The sequence below is a fragment of the Bombina bombina genome, chromosome 2, assembly GCF_027579735.1.
Source record: "Bombina bombina isolate aBomBom1 chromosome 2, aBomBom1.pri, whole genome shotgun sequence".
Classification (NCBI taxonomy): domain Eukaryota; kingdom Metazoa; phylum Chordata; class Amphibia; order Anura; family Bombinatoridae; genus Bombina; species Bombina bombina.
Genome location: NC_069500.1, coordinates 817,041,524 through 817,067,268, shown reverse-complemented (window position 1 = coordinate 817,067,268; position 25,745 = coordinate 817,041,524). Strand labels below are relative to the sequence as shown.

Here is a 25,745-nt window from a genome sequence, read left to right as displayed (position 1 = left end):
TCTCTTTGCAGGGGTTTTCTATACTTAGGCCCTGATTGCCGCCACCTGTTATTGGTTATTTGAATTGACTGCCAGATTTCTGTTGGCTTCACAATAAATGCGACCCACGGGTATTTTTTCATCCAAACATGTGTCTTGTGTTATTTCGTATTTAAGTTAAGAGGATGTTAGTTAGTTATGGTTAATATGTTATTATTTCAGCAGTTCAGGACAATAAGGTATTTAATCCCTTAAAGTCCATTTTCAGAGTTAGAGACATTAAACACTAAACAGACAGAATGTTGTATTCAAAGCAAAGATTAGTCTGAGTAAGAATTGTAACTACAGGGGTCTTAGAGGTCTCTATTGACGCTGGGCCCACAACGCTAGGAGGCCCATCTGGCCCCGGCAAACTGTAGTTGTCTCACGCCACCTTCATCATGCCAGGCTCCTCTGTGTGCTTCCCCTGCAAAACAGTGTTTACAGTATAAGGAAAGTATATGTAAATTTGCCTTTACAATATGGTGGTAGGCTTTCCAAGATGATGTGTTGCTGTATAGAAAAAAAACTACCACCATAGTTGTAAATAAATGGATGTCCATATCCCCTTGAACAGACTAACCAAGGGGAAGGATAAATTAGTAGAGAATGGTGCTGTTGAAATAGGGGCCCTGCCATGACCAGCCGCAAATCTCCAGGGGGCGGCATTGCACCAGCAGTTCACAAGAGCTCTCCGCATTCAGTGATGTCTGTCGGACATGATCCCCTGATCGGATCATGTCGGAGAGGGATTTAATAAATAGGCCTCCTGGTCTAAGTATAATATGCAGATTTACTTTTTTATATAGTGAAATCTGTGTTAAGATGTATGTGCCCCTAAAGCAATGAATGCCACCATATTGTAACTTTGGCCAGTACTGGAACTAGTTTGATAAGTACATTTTTAACTATTTAATAGCCGCTTTCACAACAATGTATATGATCAAGGACATTTAAAGGTACATGTAACGGAAATGAAAAGTATAAAAGTTCACGTGTAATGGAGGAAATAATGAATGCATGAAAAGCAAAGCACTGATGTTTTTACTGAGCATTACTGAACATTTTATGAAGACGTAAATAATTACAAGTTTGTCCCTTTAAAAGGTCACTTTGTTCCTATGTTAGCCTGAAAAGTAATCCTTTAAACAAGCAACATACAACACAATTACCAGGTATTATCAGGTACTGTATATAAATATACATCTAGGCTATTTTATAACATTAATATATAGAGCAGTAGGTCACAATGGATATTCAATTCCATTTCACATCTGTTATGAGATTATGAACTAGTGCAGGACAGCAGTTATTTAACAGATTTTTACTTAACTGCACCTGAAAAGTGAGCTTTGCAATAGAGGGGGATAAATAGGAAACTTAGCACTGCAGCTGTTTGCCATGTACCTTTGTAAAGTAGATTTGCTCTTCAAAGGCTACAGGGTTGCCACCTTTAGCTCAGGCCAATCCCGGTCACTCTTGTGCTGTGCACAGCACAGCAACATTTCTTTTGCAGATTACACACTATGGGGCTGATTTATCAAGCTCCATACAGAGCTTGATGCCCCTGTTTCCGCACGAGCCTTCAGGCTCGCCAGAAACAGAAGTTATGAAGTAGCGATCTAAAGACCGCTGCTCCATAACTTGTCCACCTGCTCTGAGGCCGTGGACAGAAATCAACCCGATCGAATACGATCGGGTTGATTGACACCCCCTGCTAGCGGCCGATTGGCCACGAATCTGCAGGGGTGGCATTGCACCAGCAGTTCACAAGAACTGCTGGTGCAATGATAAATGCCGACAGCACATGCTGTCTGCATTTATCAATGTGCGGCAGACATGATACGCTACATTGTATCATGTTTGCTTGCACTTTCATAAATCTACCCCAAAGTATTATAGCACATAAACACAAACTCATACATATTCACACTCTCATACACTCTCACACACACAAACACACTCTAACATTCTAACACACACACACATACTCTCTCTCACACACACACACACCCTAGTCAAAAAGGATGATCTTCCTGGAGTCATTCTAAAGTAATATATGACTCCAGACTAGTCATCAGAAGCCATCCTGAAGTATGCCCACAGGCCGAAATATTTAAATGAGATGACTGGAGAATCATTTACTAGATGATCATGCCTGTGAAGTAATCAGTAAGGTGATCTGCTAATCATTCGGAAGTTATCATCCAGAATTTTTTACCTTAGCTGATGACTTTACAAGTCTGATAATGTCTGATGATGTGCAAATTAATTCTAAAGTAGTTTGATGATCATCAAATGACTCCAGTGTGGTCTCTAAGGTAATCCTGTCTTGGGCAGACACACTCTCATACACTAACAAACACACTCTCACACACATTCTCACGCACAGACACACTCCCAGACTTAGACACACTCCCACACAAAGACAAACACGCAAGAGAGAAATAACTGTAGGCATGTGCCATATGTTGCAAATGCATAATCATGTCATCTTTTGTCTGAGGCTGTTTCCCACTAAACCCGGATATTTGCATGTCCGGGCCTGACCCAGATTTAAATCCAAAAATGGAAACCCGTTATTGCCATACAGGTGGTAAACGTAAAAGGCTAGCTTTGGTTACGAGCCACATTGTATAATGGTAGTAGTGTGAGAAGGTATTTCCTGTTCATAATTTGCTGCAAACAATTTACCTATAAATACAAATAAAGTTGTTTTAAAATGTATGTATCAAATATTTTTTTAAATATTTACAATAAACAAGGAAATACAGATCATCTTCTACAATAATTAATTCAAATATCATATTAAAAAAAGGACGACTGAGTACCATGTTTAATAGAAAATTGTAATTTTGTATAGTAAAATGAACATGCAGTCTTAAAACAGTATAACATCTGACATTTTTTTTTTTTTAAATTTGGCAATCTTCTGATTACATATACAAGAGTCCATTTTAGTAACAGTCCTGCATTTATGTGGTATGGAAACAATTGGGGCTATACAGCATAGACAGCTAGAGGTGTCATGTGTTTGCCAGGGTTGTTCGCCAGGGTTGATGCAAACAAATAGACACTGTAGTCAGTGTTTGCACCATCATTTGCTGTAATAATAATAGCTGTGTACAGTATACTGGAAAATAACAAAAAAGGACACTGTTTTCTGTTTTACATTAGCAGGAATAACATGTAGAAATATAAAATAATGAACCAGAATTTGCCATGATAGCCCTGCTATTTAGTAGATTTTTATTCCTGCACAGGGTTTACCTCAGCAACAAACTGGTTTCTACAGTTAGCTGACAGCTGAAACTTACACTGTTTCCTGTCAAGTTGCCTTAGTTGTGCAAACTAACTTGACACAAAGCAGTATATGCATTTAAGTTTTAAGTGCCGGATCTACTAATCTTACCACTTTTAGTGGGGTCAGGTAAGGACAGATTAAATAAGCTCCGGCACATATCCAACAAGCACTGTGCAGAATGTAGGCGGGTAAAGGTTCTGAACTCCACAAAATACACTCCAGTTTCTCTGGAGACATCAGAAAACAATACATTTTTTAAATATAAATTATAGGAGAAGAAGGCAAAATAAATAATGATAGATCATTGCAAATGTGTTTTTTTTTCACCATTAATAATTGAACCTTTTATGGGGACTTACATTTTGAGTTTAAATGCCCAATTCTTTGTTGTTGTATGGGAAATCATTTTCAATACATACCATTTTCTTTATTGAAATACCAATTCATTTTCCTATGTTTAGAGGGTGTGTACCAAAATGATTGACAGTTCTAGGAGTATAGGAGGTCAAGTTAACAAAAACATGTTATGAAATTTAAGCTCTGTATCTTAAAGTCTGTATCTTCATTATTTTTTATCCGATGCTGCAGAAGTAGCTCCATTTTCCGTTTTGTTAGCAATGCTGTAGTAATAAACACGCATACGTGACTCAACATTTTCAAAATTGGGTCGATCTTCCATCCTGTAAAAAAAAGAAAGAAAAAGGTAGCATATTAAAAGGTGATGTGTAGAAACGCGTGGTCATAAGGAGAATATGGCTGAGTTAAAGGAGGTTTTATATGTAATAATACGAAGAGTTATAGGATATGTTATCATACCTCCCCATTCACTGAGGCTTTCTGGGACAGGGTGGAAAAGGGGACCTGTAGGTGATGGTCTACTTTTTTTTCTGAGTAGAGCTGGGACAAAAGGGACAGGGTCTCATGGACAGGGTGTAGTTGGGGCATGTTATGGGTGAAGCCAGGAAGTCCCTGGAAACTGGGACATTTGATCTGATGTAGGAAGTGTCAGGAGAGACTTCAACATTCCAACTCATAGCAATACTGTCATATCCAAGATGATTGGGAGGTATGAAGCGTTAGTGAAAAATGAGAAAAATATTATATTAAAATGTTATAAGAATTAAGAATGAATCTGAGGAATTATAGGGAGAAGCAATAATGTTGGTTAAATGTAGGAATGAAATAAACTAATAGAGAGACATATTAGGAGGAGATACTGTATATCACAAAATAGGAGGAGCTAGAAAGGATATTTTAAACAATAAGAAGATATTTCGTTAGGACTGTGTGCTACTAAGATGCTTTACAGATAATAGCTACATCAAGTATACAGAAGGATATATGGGGGGTACACTGGAGAAGTTATAGGGAGGTTTAAAAGAAAAATAGCATTGTGTCTTACTTGAATATCCAGCAGTCTAACATGACCTGGTACATCTCTTTGGGGCACTCAGTTGGACAAGCTAGACGTTCATTTTTCTCAATGAAAGCCATGACTTCTGTACCCTTGAGTTTCTATAAAATCAAGACACATCTAGGGCTCAGGAGGAATTCTATGAAAACTTCTGTCATCTATTAAATGGGTTTAACGATTCGTTATATTCCATACCTTATAGGGCTTTTGCCCATAGCTGAAGGCCTCCCACATGGTTACACCATAGCTCCACACATCACTACGACTAGAAAACTTTCTGAAGTTAATACATTCAGGGGCATACCACTTTAAAGGCCATTTTCCAGCAGAACGAGCCTATGAGGTTTAATGGTGGGATCACAGAGGTTAGAACAGGGAGCAAAAGTTATGTCGCCATTTATTTAAAATAAACATTAGTGTTTCAATTTGACTCTTAAAGGGACACTGGAAAGAATCTTAAAATGACATGCTCTATCTGAAACATGAAACTTTAATTTTGACATCACTTTACTTACATCATCAAATTGTACACAGTCTTTTTGGATGCACAGTTTCTGAGGCACCAGCTACTACTGAGCATGTGCAAGATACACAGTGTATGTGTTTGTGATTGGCTGAAAGCTGTCACTTGACACAAGGGGCCATCAAACCAAAGTAAATTATTAAAACTATTAGAAAAAAATGTACTGCTCATTTAAAATTCAGAGTATGTGCTATTACATTGTCTTTTTATTATGTACTTGTTGATTATGCAATTCAACTGTATTTAAAGATTCTTTGATTGTAACACATGTTTAAGTAGCTTTTTATTTGCTTTATATATATATATATATATATATATATATATATATATATATATACTGTATATATATATGGTAAAACATAATTCAGGGAACCTATAGGATTACAGCGAACTAAAGGGAGCAAAGGAGTTTTATGCTAAGCAAGAGGAGATTCTCTATAGGCTAAATTTATTATTCTAAATTTCAAGTACGTTTTTTTTAAAGGTAAGCTTAGTCTGTTTTAGGGTAACTTAGGGGGCGTTAGGTCAGGGGGTTTAGATGTTAGTTGGCTACCATGCAATGGGTGTGTGGTGGTTTAGGGGTTAATAGTTAAGTGGGTTACTTAGCGATGGCAGTTGTGGTGGTTTGGGGTTAATAATGTAGTGGGTTACTTTGCAATTGGTGTTGTGGCAATTTAGGGGTTAATAGTGTAGTGGGGACTTTGTAATGGGCCATGTGTTGGTTTAGGGGTTATTAGAGTAGGAGGATTATGGTGATTCAGGTTAGCGCGCAAGTATGCATGTTACGTTTTTTCCACTCTTCTCTCTCAATTGAAGTCAATGGGAGAATATGTTAGCGCGGTCGCAATATTCGAACCTTTGCTCTTTGCGTGCATTTTACTTTCAGCTTGTAATACGTGTGCTACTCCCACAAGGAGCAGAAGTCGAGCGGAGTTAGCGTGCAAGCGATAGTGGTAAATGCCGCTCCACTTGTAGAGTAAATTTAGAATAAATTTAGTAGAGTAAAATGGTAAGATAATATTTGGAAAGCAAATGTTCTGTTTATTTTTTGTACAAATGTGTTACATTAAGATGGAACTTTCTTGTCTTTGCTTAGACAAGGTTGTAACATTTGTTTGAGGAGTATGCTAATCTCCAATCTGGGTAAATGCTATTGGAGATAACAGGGTATTTAAACTTTATTGTTTTATTGCATGATGAATTAACTAGTGTTCCTAAAAGGATAGAAAGGTCACAAATGAAATGTGCATGAGCGCATTTCATCATGAAATAGAGACATGTTTGCAATATCCTTCCATTAGCAAAAATGCTTCTAGTAAAAGTTATCACTCTTTTCAGTGGTATACGCACATATGCTATATGGGCTCGTGCACCAGTTTAAGCTTGGAGAGCTGGCCGTGGTGTGTATTGTGCCTGTGAAAGCTTAATTTGTTTAATCCTTCCCACTGCTGACTCTGAGAAGGTTTATTAAGTATGGATTTTTACTGTAGTGAACATGTGTAAGTTGCATGTGTAAGCAGGGCCGGATTTACATCTCAGGTGCCTGTAGGCACAAAAACCTGAAGCGCCCCCCCCCACCCCCCCACCCCCCTAGAAAAAAGTGGAAAAAATGAGGACTTTTTTTTATTATTATTTAGGACAACTAAAAATAAATATTAGATGTAAAATTACATTTTCCCTTTTATGGAGATACACAAATACACACACCAATTGCAATATTTGTTGTAATGGAAGCTACACCAAAAATCAATATTCACTTGACTCAAATGGCCATACAATTTCTATTATGTATAACAAAAACAAATCATGTTAAACTTTTAATGCAAAATATTCTAAAGAAAACCCTATTTAAAGGGACATCAAATGTGACAGTTTGCTGGGCATTTTATTATTGCACTAGTGCTTGCAGAGAAGTGTGTTAGCCTCTTGCAAAAGAGTTAAACACATAGTCAATGTCAGTTCTGAGACAGCAATACACATCTGTGCAGACCCAGATGGGCTCATAGGACATGTTTATTGACAAGCCATTAGTGTATTGCTTTTCTGGAGATGACTTTGACTATGTGCTTAACATTTTGTTGGAGTCAAACACAGTTTTGTGTAAACAATAGCAATATTAAAACTAGCAGCATGCAAGCTCATCACCATCAACAACCTGTGCAGCCAGTGGAAGAAAATATAAAATGTAGGGAAAAAAATCTTGTAAACTCTGATATTTTTGGTACAAACACACACAGATGTTACATTTATTTTGTTCTGAAATATAAATATCATATGATGTTGCTCTCAAAGGAAAACATGGAATGTTGTAGATTATATGTAATCCAGGGGTCAACAAATGTGTTTAAAATTAGAATTTAGAAATTCAATGGGAGGGGTTTAGTTTTAATCTTTGCCCCTCTCTCCTTCATGGCTCCCTCAACTGCTGTAACATATTCCCAATGAAACACTCGACTTTGTAGGCACCTGGCAGCACAATTCTTACTAAAATAAATGCCCTCATAAAAAAAAAAAAAAAAAAAAAAAATTTTTTTTTTTTTTTTTTTTTTTTTTTTTTATTATTGACAGGCAGGCGCCCCTCACTGCAAGGCGCCTGTAGGCACATGCCTACTGTGCCTAATGGGAAATCCGGCCCTGTGTGTAAGTTGCATGTGTAAGTTGCATGTGTCAGTTGCATCCAATTTCTAGCGACCCAGTTTTTTTGGCTACTATGTCCTTTTAATTTGCTGGTTAACTTGTTGAACTCCTAAATGTGGCAAAAAATATTAAATATTGAAAAAAGCGTGTTTCAGTAACTACTGCAGTTTGTCTGTGTATTTTTATTTTTTCTTTGCGTGAAATTTTGTCGTTTCCGAGGTCTCCCTTGGTTTTTTTTAAAAAGTTGACAACCCTAACATGACAATTCCTTCTCATGTGCACCAATTTCTAAGGGAAATTAGCACTTTCATTGCTAGCCCTGTCCTTTGAAGTTTGACAACTGTTCCAGTGTACAAAAATGACCTAGAGACTATAAAACTTTAAAATAAAGTTGTGCTCAACCTACAATAGGCCACTAGGTGGAGCTGTCACTTAGCAATTAATCTATAGCTTGGTGGCGTCTGTGATTCCTGAACGTTTGTTCAAATAATCTATCGTGGCAAGATATAAAAGACACAACCTTCATGAGAGTTGCTTTAGATACAGCAGTTTTAACAATACATATACAAAGCAATAGTAGGATGTTTCATAATTATTTTGTATCCCATAATATATTTTATACATAGATGGAATGTTTTAAAAATTGGATGTGTGTTCAGCATAGCTGTCATACAGTGCTTTATAATAGGGCTTAATTTAAAGGCAGGTTATAACTGTGATAATAAATGGAGATATTCAGCCCCAGCATATCGCTGAATTGTGCTGTATGTCCTTAAAATAGTATGTCCTATTTAACTATTTTATATATCTATTTTAAGGATTCATACAATAATATAAATATCACTATATATTATTTTCTAAAATGTGCACACATAGTGCTCCCATCATGTAGGGGGGGACCCTTTAGGTGATGGGTAAATTAGGGTTAATTGTGATTGTGGGCTTATAGTGATATTACCAGCTGGGGCTTGGCAGGATACAGTTAAGGTTAATTGCAATGGGACAAGGTTGGAGTTAGGTTTATTTCAGTGAGATTGACTTGTGGTTAAGTTTATTGTTGTTACTCTGGACCAAGGATAGAATTAGTGGAGGTGGGTCCTGGTTACATTAACTCAATGTGAAAGATCATTTAAGTATGCACAATGTTTTGGCTAAATTGAGGCTGGTGTGAAGACATTATACAAGATTAAGGCAACGGTAAGGAAACAAGGGCTAGTGCACTTTGCAGCCACTCGATCATAAGAGTAGCTGGTGCTATTAATTATGAGCTTTCAAAATGTGCCCTTGTCTACAATGTGGCTTAAAAGGCCACTAAGGGGATAATAAACCCACATTTTTTCTTTCATGATTCAGATAGAACATGCGATTTTAAGCAACTTTCTAATTTACTCCTATTATCAATTTATTTTAGTTCTCTTGGTATTTTTATTTGCAGGAATGAAAGCTTAGGAGCTAGCCTATTTTTGGTTCAGTGCCCTTAATAGTGTTTGCTGATTGGTGGCTACATTTAGCTTTCATTTCTGCTTTTCAAATAAAGATACCAAGAGGAATGAAAATAAATTGATAATAGGAGTAAATTAGAAAGTTGCTTAAAATCGCATGCTCTATCTGAATCATGAAAGAAAAAAAAATGTGGGTTTAGTATTAATTTACTTTACAGTAGAATTACATAGTCAACCGATGCATAACAAAAAGACAACACAATAGCACTTGCTAACACTTAATTTCAAATGAGCAGTAGATATTTTTCTGACAGATATAAAATGTTACTTCAATTTGCCATTCCCCTATCATGTAACAGTTATTAACCAATCACAGCCTCATATACACTGTGAACTCATGCACATGCTCAGTAGTAGCTGGTACCTCAAAAAGTATGCATACAAAATACTGTGCACAATTTGATAATGGAAGCAAAATGGAAAGCCTCTTAAAAGGATAGAAAGGTCAAAATTAAAAAATGCATGGATGCATTTAAATGTTAAACAGAAGAATTTATGTAATATAGTTCCATTAGCAAAAATGCTTCTAGTAAAAGCTATTACTATTTTTTGGCAGAATATGCACATATGCTGTGAGTGCCGTGCATCATTCTCAGAGAGTCAGCAGTGTATAACTTACATTAAGTCCTCACGGGCACAATACACACTGCCGCCAGCTTTCTGAGCTTGAATACCGATGCACACGCCCTCACAGCATATGTGCGTATGCCACTGAACAGTAATAACATTTACTAGAAGCATTTTGGCTAATAGAAGTAGATTGCAACAATGCTTCTATTTAACATTGAAATACACACATGGACGTTTCAATGTTGACCTTTCTATCTCTTTAAAACTGCATATGCTATCTGAATCATGAAATCATTTTCATATATGGGTCACATCCAGATACTGTATATTCATGCTTCTTACTCCCTTTGCAAAACTCCATTGCCTGCATGATTGTCAATAGAATAAATCATAATGCTCACTTAAGTGATTGTGCAGTGTTGATGACAGCGTAATGCGTAACCAATAATATTAAAAGGATACTAAACTAAAAAAAAAATATTTCATGATTCAGATACAATGTTTGGCAATTTTCCAATTTACTTTTATGTCATTTGCTTTGTTATCTTGGTATCCTTTGTTGAAAAGCTTGCCTAGGTAGGCTCAGGAGCTGGGAGTTAGCTGCTGATTGGTGGCTGCACATATATACCTCTTATCATTGGCTGTTCTGATAGCTCCTAATAGTGCATTGCTTCTCCTTCAATAAAGGATATCAAGAATGTAAAAATTGGCAATAGAAGTAAATTGGAAAGCTCTATCTCAATAATAAAATAAAAATGATGGGGGTAAATTAAGAACTGCTCACCATTTTGTGTAATTTTGAACAAATGAACAAATTTACAGTAACAAATAAGCATCTAATATCCATACTGAAGCTGTATATAGGTTTCATCGTTTAACAGTGTGATTTGAGATATTTCTCTTAAGTATTGAAACAAAAATCACTCAAAGCTGGACCAAAATATGGTTTACAAAGTTCTACAAATATGTGAAAATGTTTTTGATGGACTGTAAAACACAACAACCTAGGATTCCTTTTAAAGGTTTTCTAATAAATTCTCTATTTTCAAATTTAAAGGAACATAAAACTCACAATTTTTCATTCATAATTTAGACAGAGCAAACTATTTTAAACAACTTCCCAATTTTCTTCTACTATCAAATTGGCTTTATTCTCTTGGTATCCATAGATGAAAAGCATATCTAGGTAGGCGCAGGAGCAGCAATGCACTACTGGTAGTTAGCTGCTGATTGGTGGGTGCACATATATGCCTCTTGTCATTGGCTAAAGTTACTCCCAGTAGTGTATTGCTGCTCTTTTAACAAAGGATACCAAAAGAATGAAGCAAATTTGGTAATAGAAGTAAATTAAATAACTGTTTAAAACAGTATGCTGTATCTGTATCATGAAAAATCATATCCCTTTATCATGAAAAATCATATCCCTTTAAAATATACAGAATTATATTTTTAGCCTACATGAAATTGCTATACTATATCACTTTAAGACATTAAAATATCAAGATGACCACAATTATAAATAACGGAAAGGTGGCCAGCCCAAGACAAATAATGACCTAGAACTACTGCCAAAGACTATGAGGTTAGTTACCTTGTAGTAACTGTCATCTGCTGCCAAAGCCTTGGAGAGACCAAAGTCACTGATCTTGGCATAATGTTGATTGACCAGAAGGACATTACGTGCTGCAAGGTCACGATGCACAAAGTTCCTCTCCTCTAGATACTTCATTCCTATGGCCACCTGGTGCATGAGCTCTACAATATTACTGACAGGAATCTGATCCCTTACGAAAAGAGAGAGAAATTGTTAGATAGATGAACACTAAGGGGCCTATTTAACAAAGTGCGGACCTCCCTGAATGCGGAGAGCAATACGGAGAGCAGATTCAGCCAGCAGGGAGGAGTCAATCAACCCGATCTTACTCTATCGGGTTGAATTGTGGCAATCTCTGTCCGCCTGCTCAGAGCAGGTGGACAGGTTATGGAGCAGCAGTCTTTAAACTGCTGCATTACAACTGGTGTTTCTGGCGAGCCTGCAGGCCGTCCGGAGCTTGATAAATGGGCCCCTAAGACACTTATTTATTAACTTGAATGTTTACAACTCGGGCTAGATTCAATGAAGTGAAAGAATAAAGTGAAACCTGAGGTGAGCCATCATACCACTTGTGCTAAGGTCCAAGCTATATATTTTTAAGCTTATTTTACAGTCACGAAGACTATAAAGGCTGTGACACACTGCAATCGATGCAACGCGTGAGGCAATTGCTTCGCAAATGAGGCAATTGCTTCACACAGCGTCGCATCGCTTCTGAAGTTCAAATATTTCATCTCTGAGCGCACACAGCCTCCATCTACACGCTGTGCGCCGCTCCGCTTGCAGTCTGTCACAGCCTTAAGAAGGAGATGAAGTCCCTAAAAAGTCATTGTAAAATAAACTCATTTTCTTAATTTCACAAATCCAGTAAGTTCTGACTTTTGGTCCTTTGTTTCACTTTACGTTTCTTGCAACTTGTGGGTTTTATTGTGTACAATCCCCTGACCCAGAATTCCAAAATCCAAACTTATTCTGAAATCCAAACTTTTTCATTCAAAATGATCAGTATTACTATTTTTTCCCTGCCTGTAAGTCATTGGAGCCTATTTAAGAACGTGCAAGCAGACATGATCCGATATTGCGGATCATGTCTGCTGCACATCGATAAATGCCGACAGCATACGCTCTCGGCATTTATCATTGCACCAGCAGTTCTTGTGAACTGCTGGTGCAATACCGCCCCCTGCACATTTGCGGCCAATCGGCCGCTAGAAGGGGCTGTCAATCAACCTGATCGTATTGGATCGGGTTGATTTCTGGCGATGTCTGTCCGCTGACCTCAGAGCAGGCAGACAGGTTATGGAGCAGCGGGGCATCAAACTCCATACGGAGCTTGATAAATAGGCCCCATAATCTTCTCTGGATGTGTATTTGGTTTGCTTTTTTTGTGTTCTGAAATGCAAATAATAGTCTATATTTATATAAAACAACAAAAATTACCTTTCTGATTACAGATGTGTACTATACAGGGGAAACTCGAAAAATTAGAATATTGTGCAAAAGTTTATTTATTTCATTAATGCAACTTAAAAGGTGAAACTAATATATGAGATACTCATTACATGCAAAGCAAGATAGTTCAAGCGGTTATTTGTCATAATTGTGATGATTATGGCTTACAGCTCATGAAAACCCCAAATCCACAATCTCAGAAATTAGAATATTGTGAAAAGGTGCAATATTCTAGGCTCAAAGTGTCCCACTCTAATCAGCTAATTAAGCCATAACACCTGCAAATGGTTCCTGAGCATTTAAATGGTCTCTCAGTCTGGTTCAGTAGGAACCACAATCATGGGATAGACTGCTGACCTGACAGTTGTGCAGAAAACCATCATTGACACCCTCCATAAGGAGGGAAAGCCTCAAAAGGTAATTGCAAAAGAAGTCGGATGTTCCCAAAGTGCTGTATCAAAGCACATTAATAGAAAGTTATGTGGAAGGGAAAAGTGTGGAAGAAAAAGGTGCACAAGCAGCAGGGATGACCGCAGCCTGGAGAGGATCATCAGGAAAAGACCATTCAAAAGTGTTGGGGACTTTCACAAGAGCCACCACACACAGACGGATCCTGGACATGGGCTTCAAATGTCGCATTCCTCTTGTCAAGCCACTCCTGAATAACAAACAACGTCAGAAGCGTCTTACCTGGGCTAAAGAAAAACAGACCTGGTCTGTTGCTCAGTGGTCCAAAGTCCTCTTTTCTGATTTTTCAAATTGTTCATCTCATTTGGAAACCAAGGACCCAGAGTATGGAGGAAGAATGGAGAGGCACACACTGCAAGATGCTTGAAGTCCAGTGTGAAGTTTCCACAGTCTGTGTTGATTTGGGGAGCCATGTCATCTGCTGGTGTTGGTCCACTGTGCTTCAAGTCCAGGGTCAACGCAGCCGTCTACCAGGAGATATTGGAGCACTTCATGCTTCCTTCTGCAGACGAGCTCTATGGGGATGCTGACTTCATTTTCCAGCAGGACTTGGCACCTGCCCACACTGCCAAAAGCACCAAAATCTGGTTCAATGACCGTGGGATTACTGTGCTTGATTGGCCAGCAAACTCGCCTGACCTGAACCCCATAGAGAATCTATGGGGCATTGCCAAGAGAAAGATGAGAGACATGAGACCGAACAATGCAGAAGAGCTGAAGGCCGCCATTGAAGCATCATGGTCTTCCATAACACCTCAGCAGTGCCACAGGCTGATAGCTTCCATGCCACGCCGCATTGAGGCAGTAATTGCTGCAAAAGGGGCCCAAACCAAGTACTGAGTACATACAATATGCATGCTTATACTTTTCAGAGGTCCGATATTGTTCTACAGGTATGTACAATCCTTGTTTTATTGATTGCATGTAATATTCTAATTTTCTGAGATTGTGGATTTGGGGTTTTCATGAGCTGTAAGCCATAATCATCACAATTACGACAAATCATGGCTTGAACTATCTTGCTTTGCATGTAATGAGTCTATCTCATATATTAGTTTCACCTTTTAAGTTGGATTAGTGAAATAAATGAACTTTTGCACAATATTCTAATTTTTCGAGTTTCACTGTATTTCTAAGGGTAATGTGCATATAAAAGTATTAACAATTATATAAAACTACCTTTATGTTGCATATATAAGCTGTATTATGACATGTAAATATTGTCTAAATGACATAAGATATCGTTGTTTACACTTGGTCCCATCCCCTCCCCAAAGTGTCCCATTTTACAGATGCACATATTCCAATGTACTGTATATATATAGCAAAGTTCCAATTAGTGAATTCTCACTTCAATGATTCCACTTGAGGTTGCTTGAGAAAAAAGCATCCAATGAATAAACAAAGCTCAGCACTCACTCCAAACTCTCCTTTATTGGTGACGTTTTGGGGATAAACCTCAGATAATCATAACTATGAGTTCCTTTACATACATTCCCAAAACTCCTCCCACAGTAAAGACTTGTCAACCAATCACAGACATTTAGACCATATGGTAAACAAAAATGTCTTTGATCGACTGAAATATGGTCTTCATGCAAGAGTATTTGCATTTTAAATATTTTGTTTATGTTTTGCAGGCTATGCTACACAATAATACTTACCTACTCGTTTTTTATTTATTTTTTATTTCTATTCTTCTCTATGAGGTTGATCACACACAAAGATAACAATCACATTTCCACATGCTCTATATATATTTCAATTTATGTTAGATAGAACAAATCTTTAGCTTCTACACTAGATGACACCACAAGTAAAACAAACGTATGCGGTTTAATAGTGCCGATACATTCCGGTAGATGTAATCGTGTTTGGTGACATCAGTACCGTCACAAAATGACTACAAAGCGCATACATAGAATAAGGGCATTTACACACCGGAGAATAACGCTCATACAAGGGATGTTTTTATATACCCTACACATTAAGTTATAACTAAAGGTACACCTTGGTATAAGTTAATAGCACATTATAAATACTAAGGGTCCAAATTATCAAGCTCCGAATGGAGCTTGATGCCCCTGTTTCCGCGCAAACCTTCAGGCTCGCTGGAAACAGCAGTTATGAAGCAGCTCCATAACTGGTCCGCCTGCTCTGAGGCTGCCCGATCCCATACGATCGGGCTGATTGACACCCCCTGCTAGCGGCTGATTGGCCATGAATCTGCAGGGGGCGGCATTGCACAAGCAGTTTGCAAGAACTGCTTGTGCAATGATAAATGCTGGCATCGTATGCTGTCGGCATTTATCAATGTGCACCGGACATGATACGCTACATTGTATCATGTCCGCTCGCACTTTAATAAATTTGCCCCTAAGTATTCACACATTAGAGATTCTTGTACAAATTTACTCAAGTGAGGAATGATTGATGGATTATTTACACATCTGCGCTTGGAATATGAGATTCATTTTTCTAAATGTGATTGGTTGACACATGTTTGCTGTGGGGGGGGGTTGAGTATATATATGCAAAGGAACTTACAGTTAAAGGGACAGTCTATTTCAAAATTATTATTGTTTAAAAAGATAGATAATCCCTTTATTACCCATTCCCCAGTTTTGTACAGCCAACACGGTTATATTAATATAGTTTTAAACTCTGTGATTACCTGTTATCTAAGCATCTTCTGACAGCCCCCTGATCACATGACTATTTATTTATTATCTATTGACTTGCATTTTAGCCAATTAGTGCAGTGTCTGCCACAACTCCTCAGGGGGAGAGCACAATGTTATCTATATGGCACACATGAGTTAGCAGTCTCTTGTTGTGAAAAGCTAATAAAAAAGCATGTGATAAGAGGCTGTCTGTAGTGGTTTAGAAACAGGCAGAAATGTAGAGGTTTAAATGTTATATAAAGTATATAAATATAACAATGTTGGTTGTGCAAAGCTGGGGAATGGGTAGTAAAGGTGTTATTTATCTTCTTAAACAATAACAATTTCGGTGTTGGCTGTCTGAGGAAGTGGAAGGTATATCCTGAAAACGTCACCAATAAAGTGGAGTTTGAAGTAAGTGCTGAACTTTGCTGATTCATTATCTATATATATATATATATATATATATATATATATATATATATATATATATATATATATACACACACACACACACAGTATATATATATATGTATTATATATATTAGCATTTATGTGTATCACCATGTTATTATCCGAAGTAAAATCTAGGGACCTCAGCGCAACCCTTAATATATGTTAAGCTATTCTAGAAATAACAGCCCTCCCCTGTAGCTGTCACATGGATACAAATAGGGGGAAAAAACTAGAATAGCGCTACAAAGCAAAGGACGCTGCACTCGGTAATATCTGTTTAAAGCTGGTAATAATATCAAAACGGACATTGAAGTATATTTTCGTAAGATACTCCAGTTCAAAGGTGGCAAACTCCAAATAGGTGGTCTATAATAAACTATTTGTGGACATTGCAAACGTGTACTGCATATACCTATAGCTCACAACAAAACAAGGTGCTAGAACGGCTGGTGCTAATGAAACAGCTGAAAATTAAAGTGCTATAGATCTAAATATTATTCCCAGTACTAGAATTTAAGATCATATATTTATTATAAGCAGAGCACAAGATCTTTTTCCATTTTCACATTCTTGCTGTTTTAGTTCTGCAGGTATATAATTCTCATATAACTTGTAAGCATTCATTGAATTTTATACACTAGTAAGGGAAACACATAGTCCTTTTATCTTCATAAAGTGGAATAAAATTAATATTGTTAGCTTTTAGCAGATAAGGAGTGTAAAGTGTTGATGCTCATATGAGTAATAATAATAATAAAAATATAAAAAAAATATATTCTTTGTTAGATAGGTTTTATTTAGATCTATAGCACTTTAATTTTCAGCTGTTTCATTAGCACCAGGTGTATCTCGGATTTACCAGAGTATAATTAGTAATAGAGTGCCCGCCTCAATTATCTGTGAGTACGGGGCAACCCGAAACACGTCCTGTGTGAGGGGATGTGTGTCACTCTACACTGTTTTTAATATCCCTTTTTGTATGGATGTTGTATTTAGCCCTCGTTGGTTAACTTTATATTTTTAAACACAATAAAGGATGTCATTTGGAAACAGCCGTTCTAGCACCTTGTTTTGTTGTGAGCTATCGATTGTGGTCAGCTATTGGGCTACCGGACATCCGCTGGGACTGGACCAGGTTTGCAGCGTTCAACTCCGGAAGTATGTCAGAGCGGCGAGTAAACTGTCAGCAGAGTCATATCCAGGATCGGTTCAGCGCTAGAAGTAAAACACAGGTTGGTGTGATCCTCGTTAGGTTTTCGGGCTGACCGACAGGGAAGGAGATATCATACTTGAAGACAAGTGAGTGTTTTTCTGATATCATCATCTGCTGTTTACCGCTACATTATATCATTTTGTGATAACCCTGAGGTTAACTGTGTTACATATGACATGATTTAAGGGTATTCTATTAGTGCTGTGACTTTTTGTGTGGACTCACTGCATATACCTATGTCAGTTTACTGAGGTTTGAGTGTGTTATATGTATTCTGGCAATTTTGGTTTTCACAACTAGTCTGATTACAGACATCCTGCTTGCTGCAGCCTTTTTTATTGTGACTGGTCACATTGTTTCTTAAGTAGATATTATCTAAATGTTTTAATATTGCATCTATGTTTAGATACACTGTTATCAATGAATGTTTTTAAATGACAGAAGGAATTTTTAGTGGAGTTTAGATTATTTAACACATCTTTTCACTGCTGGCTTATATGTTTAACCATGCAACATTAACACTTACGTACACACCTTTATTATCTATGTAACTTTACTTCCAAGGAGCCCACTCTTCAGGTCACTGGCTTTCAAACCTGTACTCAGGCCTCCCCAACAGGCCAGATTTTCAGGATTACCTTGGGTGAGAGCAGGTAAAATAATCATGGTTACTAATCAGCTGATTATTTCACCTGTGCTCTAGTTCAGATATTCTCAAAATGTGGCCTGTTAGGGAGACCCGAGGACAGGTTTGAAAACCAGTGCTTTAGGCCCTTTTTTAATGAATATAAGGTATAAGAGCTTTTAGCATGCAGTCCCATAGAGCATTGATTAATCCAGGCCATTATTACTGTGGAGGAGGAAGTTGTATTATTCATTATTATTGCATAATAATACAAGGGCAAACAATTCTGACCACCATATATTTAAATAGGCCCATATGCATGATGAAATGTTCAAATCAGCCAATAGGATGAGAGCTACTGAAATTCTATTGGCTGATTTGAATAGCCAATAGAATTTCAGTAGCTCTCATCCTATTGGCTGATTTGAACAGCCAATAGGATTTGAGTAGCTTTCATCCTATTGGCTGATTTGAATTTGAAGAATCAAATCAGCCAATAGGAATTCAAGGGAGGCCATTTTTAATCACGTCCCTTGAATTCTCTATCCAGTGTGCGGCGAAGATCGTACGAAGAGGATCCTCCACACTCCATGGCTCCGCGGTCGCCGGTCTTCAGTTCCAGGGTCATCGGTCTTCAGCTCCGCGGTCTTTGAGACAGATGTTCCAGGAAGAAGAAAGAAGAGGTCGCCGCTTGGAAGAAAACTTCACCGCCTGGAACAGGACCTTCTACGCCGGATTTCAGGAACGGCGAGTAGCAACCTGGGGCTTAGACTTAGGATTTTTTAAGGTTTTTTTGGAGGGTTTTATTTTATTTAGATAGGGTGGGCAGTAAAAGAGCTAAATGCCCTTTTAAGGGCAATGCCCAACAAATGTCCTTTTCAGGGCAATGGGTAGTTAAGGGTTTTTAGTGTTAGGTTCTTTTATTTGGGGGGGTTTGGTGGGTGGGGGGTTTTACTGTTAGGGGGGGCTTTGTGTTTTTTTTTTTTTAAAGAGCTGATTATCTTGGGGCAATGCACTGCAAAAAAGCCCTTTTAAGGGCTACTGGTAGTTTATTAGAGTAGGGGTATTTTTATTTTGGGGGCTTTTTTATTTTTTTAGGGATTAGGTATAATTTTACAAATTTGGTAATTTTCTTTTTTATTTTATGTAATCTTAGATTTTTTTTATTTTCTGTAATTGTAGCTTAGAGACAGTCTACTCCAGAAATTGAATTAGACTGTCCCTTTAATTTATACTTAGTTTATTTGTATTTTTAAAGTAGTGTTAGTTTTTTTTTAATTTAATAGTAACTTTAGTATTTTGTAAATTAGGTAATTTGGGTTCATTTAGGGGGTGTTATGTGAGGAGGGGTTAGGTTGGGGGTTAGGTTTCTTGCGTTGTGGGCTTTGGCAATTTAGGGGTTAATACTTTAATAGGTTTCTTGTGTTGTGGGCTTTGGCGGTTTAGGGGTTAATAGTTTAGATGGGTTTATTGCGTTGTGGGTTAATGGCAGATTAGGGGTTAATAGCAACGCCGCATATGTAATGGGGCCCAATAAATGAAGTTTTTAAAAATATATAATGTTAAATTCATAACTGGCAATTTAATAGAAATAATAATTCAACTGTCTTTTAGAACTTAGTTGAAGTCAATAGCTACTTAGCTAATTAATATGAAGTTTTACTTCACTTTTAATAAAACATTTTTTTTTTTTAACCAGAAAAAGAGGCACAATAGCATATTCAAGGCAGGGGTCAAGTCCAGCGGGAACGCATGGGAATGGAGTTCATGCACTATTTTTGCAGGTGTACCTAAGTTCCCCCTGGACAGAGAACAGAAATGCTTCAGTAAACACTGCTGCTGCTGGTGGGAGGAGCTGGAGTACAGTCTGGTTAGAGGGATAGTGAGATCCTCTAGCAATGGGCAGTAACACTTCCTACAATACACTAATGCTGTCGGCATTTATCATTACACAAGCAGTTCTTGTGAACTGCTTGTGTAATTCTGTCCCCTGCAGATTCATGGCCAATCGGGCCCCTAGCAGGGTTTGTCAATCAGCCCGATCATATAGGATCAGGCGGATTGAAGACCACAGCCTCAGAGGTAGCGGACAAGTTATGAAGCTGCGGTCTTTAGATCGCTGCTTCCTAACTTCTGTTTTCTGGCGAGCCTGAAGGCTCATGCGGAAACAGGGGCATCAAGCTCTCTTCGGAGCTTGATAATTCGGCCCCTAAATGTTAGCCAGTCAGTGGTCCTGCTATGTGATCACCCTGCACTGTGTGTAACACATGGTGCTTACATTTCTGTGTTGCTTGCTCTGGAAGTAATTTAGCTCCCCTCTGCAGAAATAGGACTATGGCACCTTGAATGGGTGAGGCTCTGTGACAGAGGAGGATTCTCAGGCCCAAAGGCAACTGCTCCCCCCTTCATTAGTTTTAATTTGCTTTCATTACCAAAGTGTACAGATGATATACATATAAATACAGTGTGTGTGTGTGTGTGTATAAAACAATATTAATTGTGGGGGGGGGGGTGGAAGTCTTCGGATTCAAGGGGAATGTTGTTGCCACTGTGCCATCTTTCTAGAAGTGTTAATCCCTTACTCACTTTTTACTTGACAAGAATTTGTTGAGGGGCCCGCCTGATGCCATCTCCATAACCAACATTAGGCTCTCTGCCTGGCACACTCCTATCATCCGTACAATGAAAGGATTGTCTAACTGATGCATGATCTCAGCTTCTTTCATCATTTCATCCTTTACTGTTTTCTCATTCTCTTTCTCCATCTTCAGGACTTTTATCGCCACATCAATCTGGCGCCTGAAAAATATATATATATGTTTTAGCCAACAGAATAATGGGACAGGTCTTATGATGCCATTAGATGATATACAAAGTACATACAAATAGATATATAAGAAGATATACACAAAACACAAATGATATAATTAAGCATAATAGCTGTTTGCCTCTATAAAGTTAATAAAATTTGAGTTATTTAATGTATAAGTATTTTTTAAGCATACAGGGCCAGATTAAAAGTGAAGCGCTAAATATCGCTTTATAGAAAGCGATATTAACACTCCACATGGTAATACCAGTGCATGCTAATGTGTGCTGGTATTACAAGTTGAAAGCAATGGGAATGCAAGCTCGAGTTTTCATTGCTGGGAAGCATTGTGCTCATGAGAGCGCATTTCCATAGGCTTAAATGGGAGCCTCGCTCTCATGCTGTAAGACACGGCATGAAAACTCGCGCAGCAAAGAAGGTAAGTAGCGTAGCAATGTCAGCAATTTATAAATATATATGTATATGCTTATATACATATATATTTATGTGTTAATATGCGTATATACGTGTTTTAAGACGTTATTCTGTCTTTTTTTCCTACAGCAAAAACTTTTTACTTACACTTCTCTGGCTGAAATGTTTGTTGTGTATATGCCAATCACCAAGGACATACTTCAGTGGTTAGTGGGAGCACACATGGGTATATCCCATGCAACAATCAAAGCTGAAGACATCACCAATGATTTTAACAGCTAGCAGTCAGCCATGCCTTTAAATGGAAATACATGGCCAGCACTCACTAGACAACAAACATAAGCCAAGCATTTCCATCCAAAATGCTTTGTGCTATCATATATATATATATATATATTAATATATAAATATAAATATATATATATATATATATATATATATATATATATATATATATATATATATATATATATATATATATATATATATATATAGATAGATATATAGATATACATATATTACATATGGACCAGTAGCAAATGTAAAAGACTAGTAGTTTTGGCTAATTATCAAAAGAAAGTTCCGAGGCAGAAGTGGTATGCCTTGAAAGTGTTCCGTTATATGTGACTTTTAGTAACGTCCAGAAAGTTCCACATTTGCAATGCTATATGGTGTATAAGGCATCATAAGGAAAAGTAGAATGAGTATAAGCCGATACTTATCTAGTCTCCACTGTAGCCTTTAGGGATCTGTTTTCTGGACCGCTCCGTGTGTGTAACAGGTGTGGACAACCTCCGCCGATGTTCGTGGTCAGGTAAGAAACCCTTCAGTCCCGTCAGTGGGAAATGGCTGCATTGAAACCACACGCCATCCTCGGTGGCTGTTCCACCCGCTCTGACGTCAGAGGTATGCGCTGCACAGTCAGCGCCTGATGACAAGATCCCAGTAAGAAAAAGTGTAGGCAGCTCCTTCGAATGGCAGGGCTTAAGTCCACAGACTACCACAGGCGGTATCCCTTCCGCTGTATAAAATAGAAGTATATCCCAAACGGGAAAAAGAATGGCAGATCCGGAGGCAAAAACTTGATCAAAGGTAGAATTTATTCAGCACAGTTGCCAAAGTACAGGTGAGATAGCAAATGGACACCTGACGCATTTCGCACATGCGCACATGCACTTCATCAGAGCCTCTGGAGGACAGCAATCATCCCAGGATGATTAACACCCCCTGCTAGCGGTCGATTGGCCACGAATGTGCAGGGGAGCGGCATTACATATGCATTTACCCAGAAATTCTTGTGCAATGATAAATGCCAACAGCGTATACTGTCGGCATTTATCGATGTTGGGCGGACATGATCCGCTACAGCGGATTATGTCTGCCCACCATTTGATAAATCTACCCCATGGTGGCCAGCATTAGTTCAGAGGACTTCTCCAGATGATCATGCATGCAATATTTCCATTGTTCCTTGAGCCTCCTGACATATGCAGCTACATCACTAATTAGTATAACCAGAAAGATTTTCGCAATTTTAAAGAGAAGGCATCCATCTTGGCGTTATTTGCAAAGATTCGATTAGTTTTGCCAAAGAATATAACATTAAAAGGCACCCAATACAATTCACAAACAACAAACATAGCTATATGTAAGATGTGTGGCCCACGTGAGTTGCACTTTTATAGAGAATCGCCCACGACTCAAATGAGTTTGACACCCCTGCTGAAGAGGTTAGTGAACAAGGGTATGACTTGGCTATTTTTGGAGTCGTATTTCGTCTTGTGAGATCTGCATTTGCACAGATCTTAGTGTGTTGCACTTTCACAAGAAGAAATACGGCTCTGCAAATAGCCAAATGCTGCTGGAGGTGGCCATATTTGGCAATCATTTCCTAACAAATAGTACACTGTCTTTTTCTTTCACAAAACTGAAGCCCAAGCACTGTTGCAGATTGAATTTAAGGATATCTCTTAGAGGCACAGAAGTCACACAACTGTATTTTCCAATAGTTCTAGTCAACGTGATTGAAAGTGGCTCCACTTCCACCAATCTCTTACCTCCCTATGGTAGGTTGAGGCTTGGCTGGACAAGTCTCTATGACTGAAATCAACATTTAGTGCCTGACTGGCTTTCCCTAACGTCAGTCATTAGTATTCTGGCATGATTGGACAGGTGATGTTGTACACATGAATCGTCAGATCCCCTGTACATCATTGCATCCAAGGGAGCTGATTAACCAAACACCACACAACAAGTCCACTTGTATGGTGCCTAATGAAATGAAGGAACAAATCAACTAGATCACTTATTCGTTTGTTTCCTTCATTATTTTATTCTATGATTCTTTTTTCGGACAAATCACTGAATCGGCATTCAGAATTAGTATCCAATCAGAAACTTTATAAATAGCAAACCTAAGATTGATCATTGTAAGATATCACATTCATGTAGCTTGTATATCTTACAAATAGTATTGTTGCTTGCTTTCCCATAAGTATCTGGTCTCTGGTGAATTGTGTCATTGGATCATCAATGGATCTACCATGTCAGATATCTCATTTAAACTTACTTTCTCATCTTGTAAACTCCTTTCTTGACACATCCAAAGTTTCCTGAACCCAGTTCAACCTCATCAATGAGAAGCAGATCTCTGTTTAAGAAAAGCTTGCGTTCCCTCAGCTCCTCTGGGTCACTGTAAGGACTCTCATAAACACTGGTATCCATAGGCAATATATGGCGGGTGTCTAGATGGTATATAAAATATTAGAAAAATATATGAATCTCTAGTGCAGTATTTGATTAGCTGTAGAATGCACTGTATTGGGGTCGAACAGTTTTTTATTAATTATAACTCTTCCCAAATATAAAATAGTTTTAAAATCCAACAAGGGCATTATGTTCTCACCTTTAAATGGTTCCGGTGTATACCCATCATGGTTGGCTCTCCTCTAAAATAATAAAAAAAATTAAAGGAGTTACTTAGATAAATCTATCACAATTTTAGTTAGAGTTTTAATTTATTTAGCTTAGATTAATTATTATATCATCAAGGAAATGCAGGATTATAATTATTATTTTGATTTTACTCACATTTCCAGGGATGGTTGGTGTTGCATTAGCTAGTCCTGTAACAGAAATACATGTTCATTGTATTGCTAACAAATCATATATAATCCATTTACTTTAAACCAAAAGAGTAGATAATGGTCTACTGCACTGGTTTTTAAACCTGTCCTCAGACCTCCCCAACAGGCAACATTTTCAGGATTACATTGGATGAGAGCAGGTAAAATAACCATGGTTACTAATCAGCTGATTATTTCACCTGTGCTCTAGTTCAGATATCTACAAAATGTGGCCTGTTAGGGAGGACTGAGGACTGGTTTGAAAACCAGTGGTCTACTGGATCTCAAGATTGCTGTGAGATTTCCATTTTTTTATTGGTTATAAGGTTTCAATGTATACACATAAGTAAATGTGTTTGCACTAAGATTATGTGCACCATAATTAGGGTTTTAAGGAGAGAGTAAGTGTTTTTATGTGAAACTCCTTACTTGCCACAATTTCACAACAACTGGCTTACATTATGCACACAAGTAGATTATACTGAAGTGCCTTATACAAGACCACAGCTCAATAAAACTCTTCTTAAAATGATTCAACATTTTCAATGTGACAGTCCTTTATGGGACCTTTTAATCTACTAAAACTGGCACTGTACATATAAAAGAAATGCAGTCACTCCTTAAAGGGACATAAAATAAATCAAAATTGAAATGCTAATGAATAAATTCCAATTTTTAAAAGATGCACATTTCCACAACACATTAGCAAAAATGTTTCTGTTTCAGTGATAGCGTTTACTATGCACATATGACAAAGGCAACCCTAATTTAAACACATGCCCTGCTCATACATAGTAATATAGTAGATAAGGTTGAAAGAAAACAGAACTACATTAAGTTCAACCTATACAGATCCTATCTGATTTACAATAAAGAAGCTGATAATTGAACTTACATTAACATAATTATAAAGTTGACACATTTAACACAATCATTT

General features: G+C 37.7%; 1 protein-coding gene across 1 annotated transcript in view; it reads right to left on the bottom strand.

Moving 5' to 3' along the window:
- Window positions 1–3,605: 3,605 nt before the first annotated feature.
- Window positions 3,606–25,745, bottom strand: part of LOC128647313 (tyrosine-protein kinase ZAP-70) — a 55,770-nt gene continuing 33,630 nt past the window's right edge. Inside the window, exons 5-12 of the mRNA XM_053700097.1 lie at window positions 24,774–24,808; window positions 24,589–24,631; window positions 24,253–24,427; window positions 21,026–21,238; window positions 11,560–11,752; window positions 4,932–5,072; window positions 4,725–4,837; window positions 3,606–4,002 (exon numbers count right to left, since the gene is read on the bottom strand). Of these exons, the coding sequence (XP_053556072.1) occupies window positions 3,888–4,002; window positions 4,725–4,837; window positions 4,932–5,072; window positions 11,560–11,752; window positions 21,026–21,238; window positions 24,253–24,427; window positions 24,589–24,631; window positions 24,774–24,808 (1,028 nt within the window). The 3' untranslated portion in view covers window positions 3,606–3,887. The remainder of the gene's footprint in view (window positions 4,003–4,724; window positions 4,838–4,931; window positions 5,073–11,559; window positions 11,753–21,025; window positions 21,239–24,252; window positions 24,428–24,588; window positions 24,632–24,773; window positions 24,809–25,745) is intronic.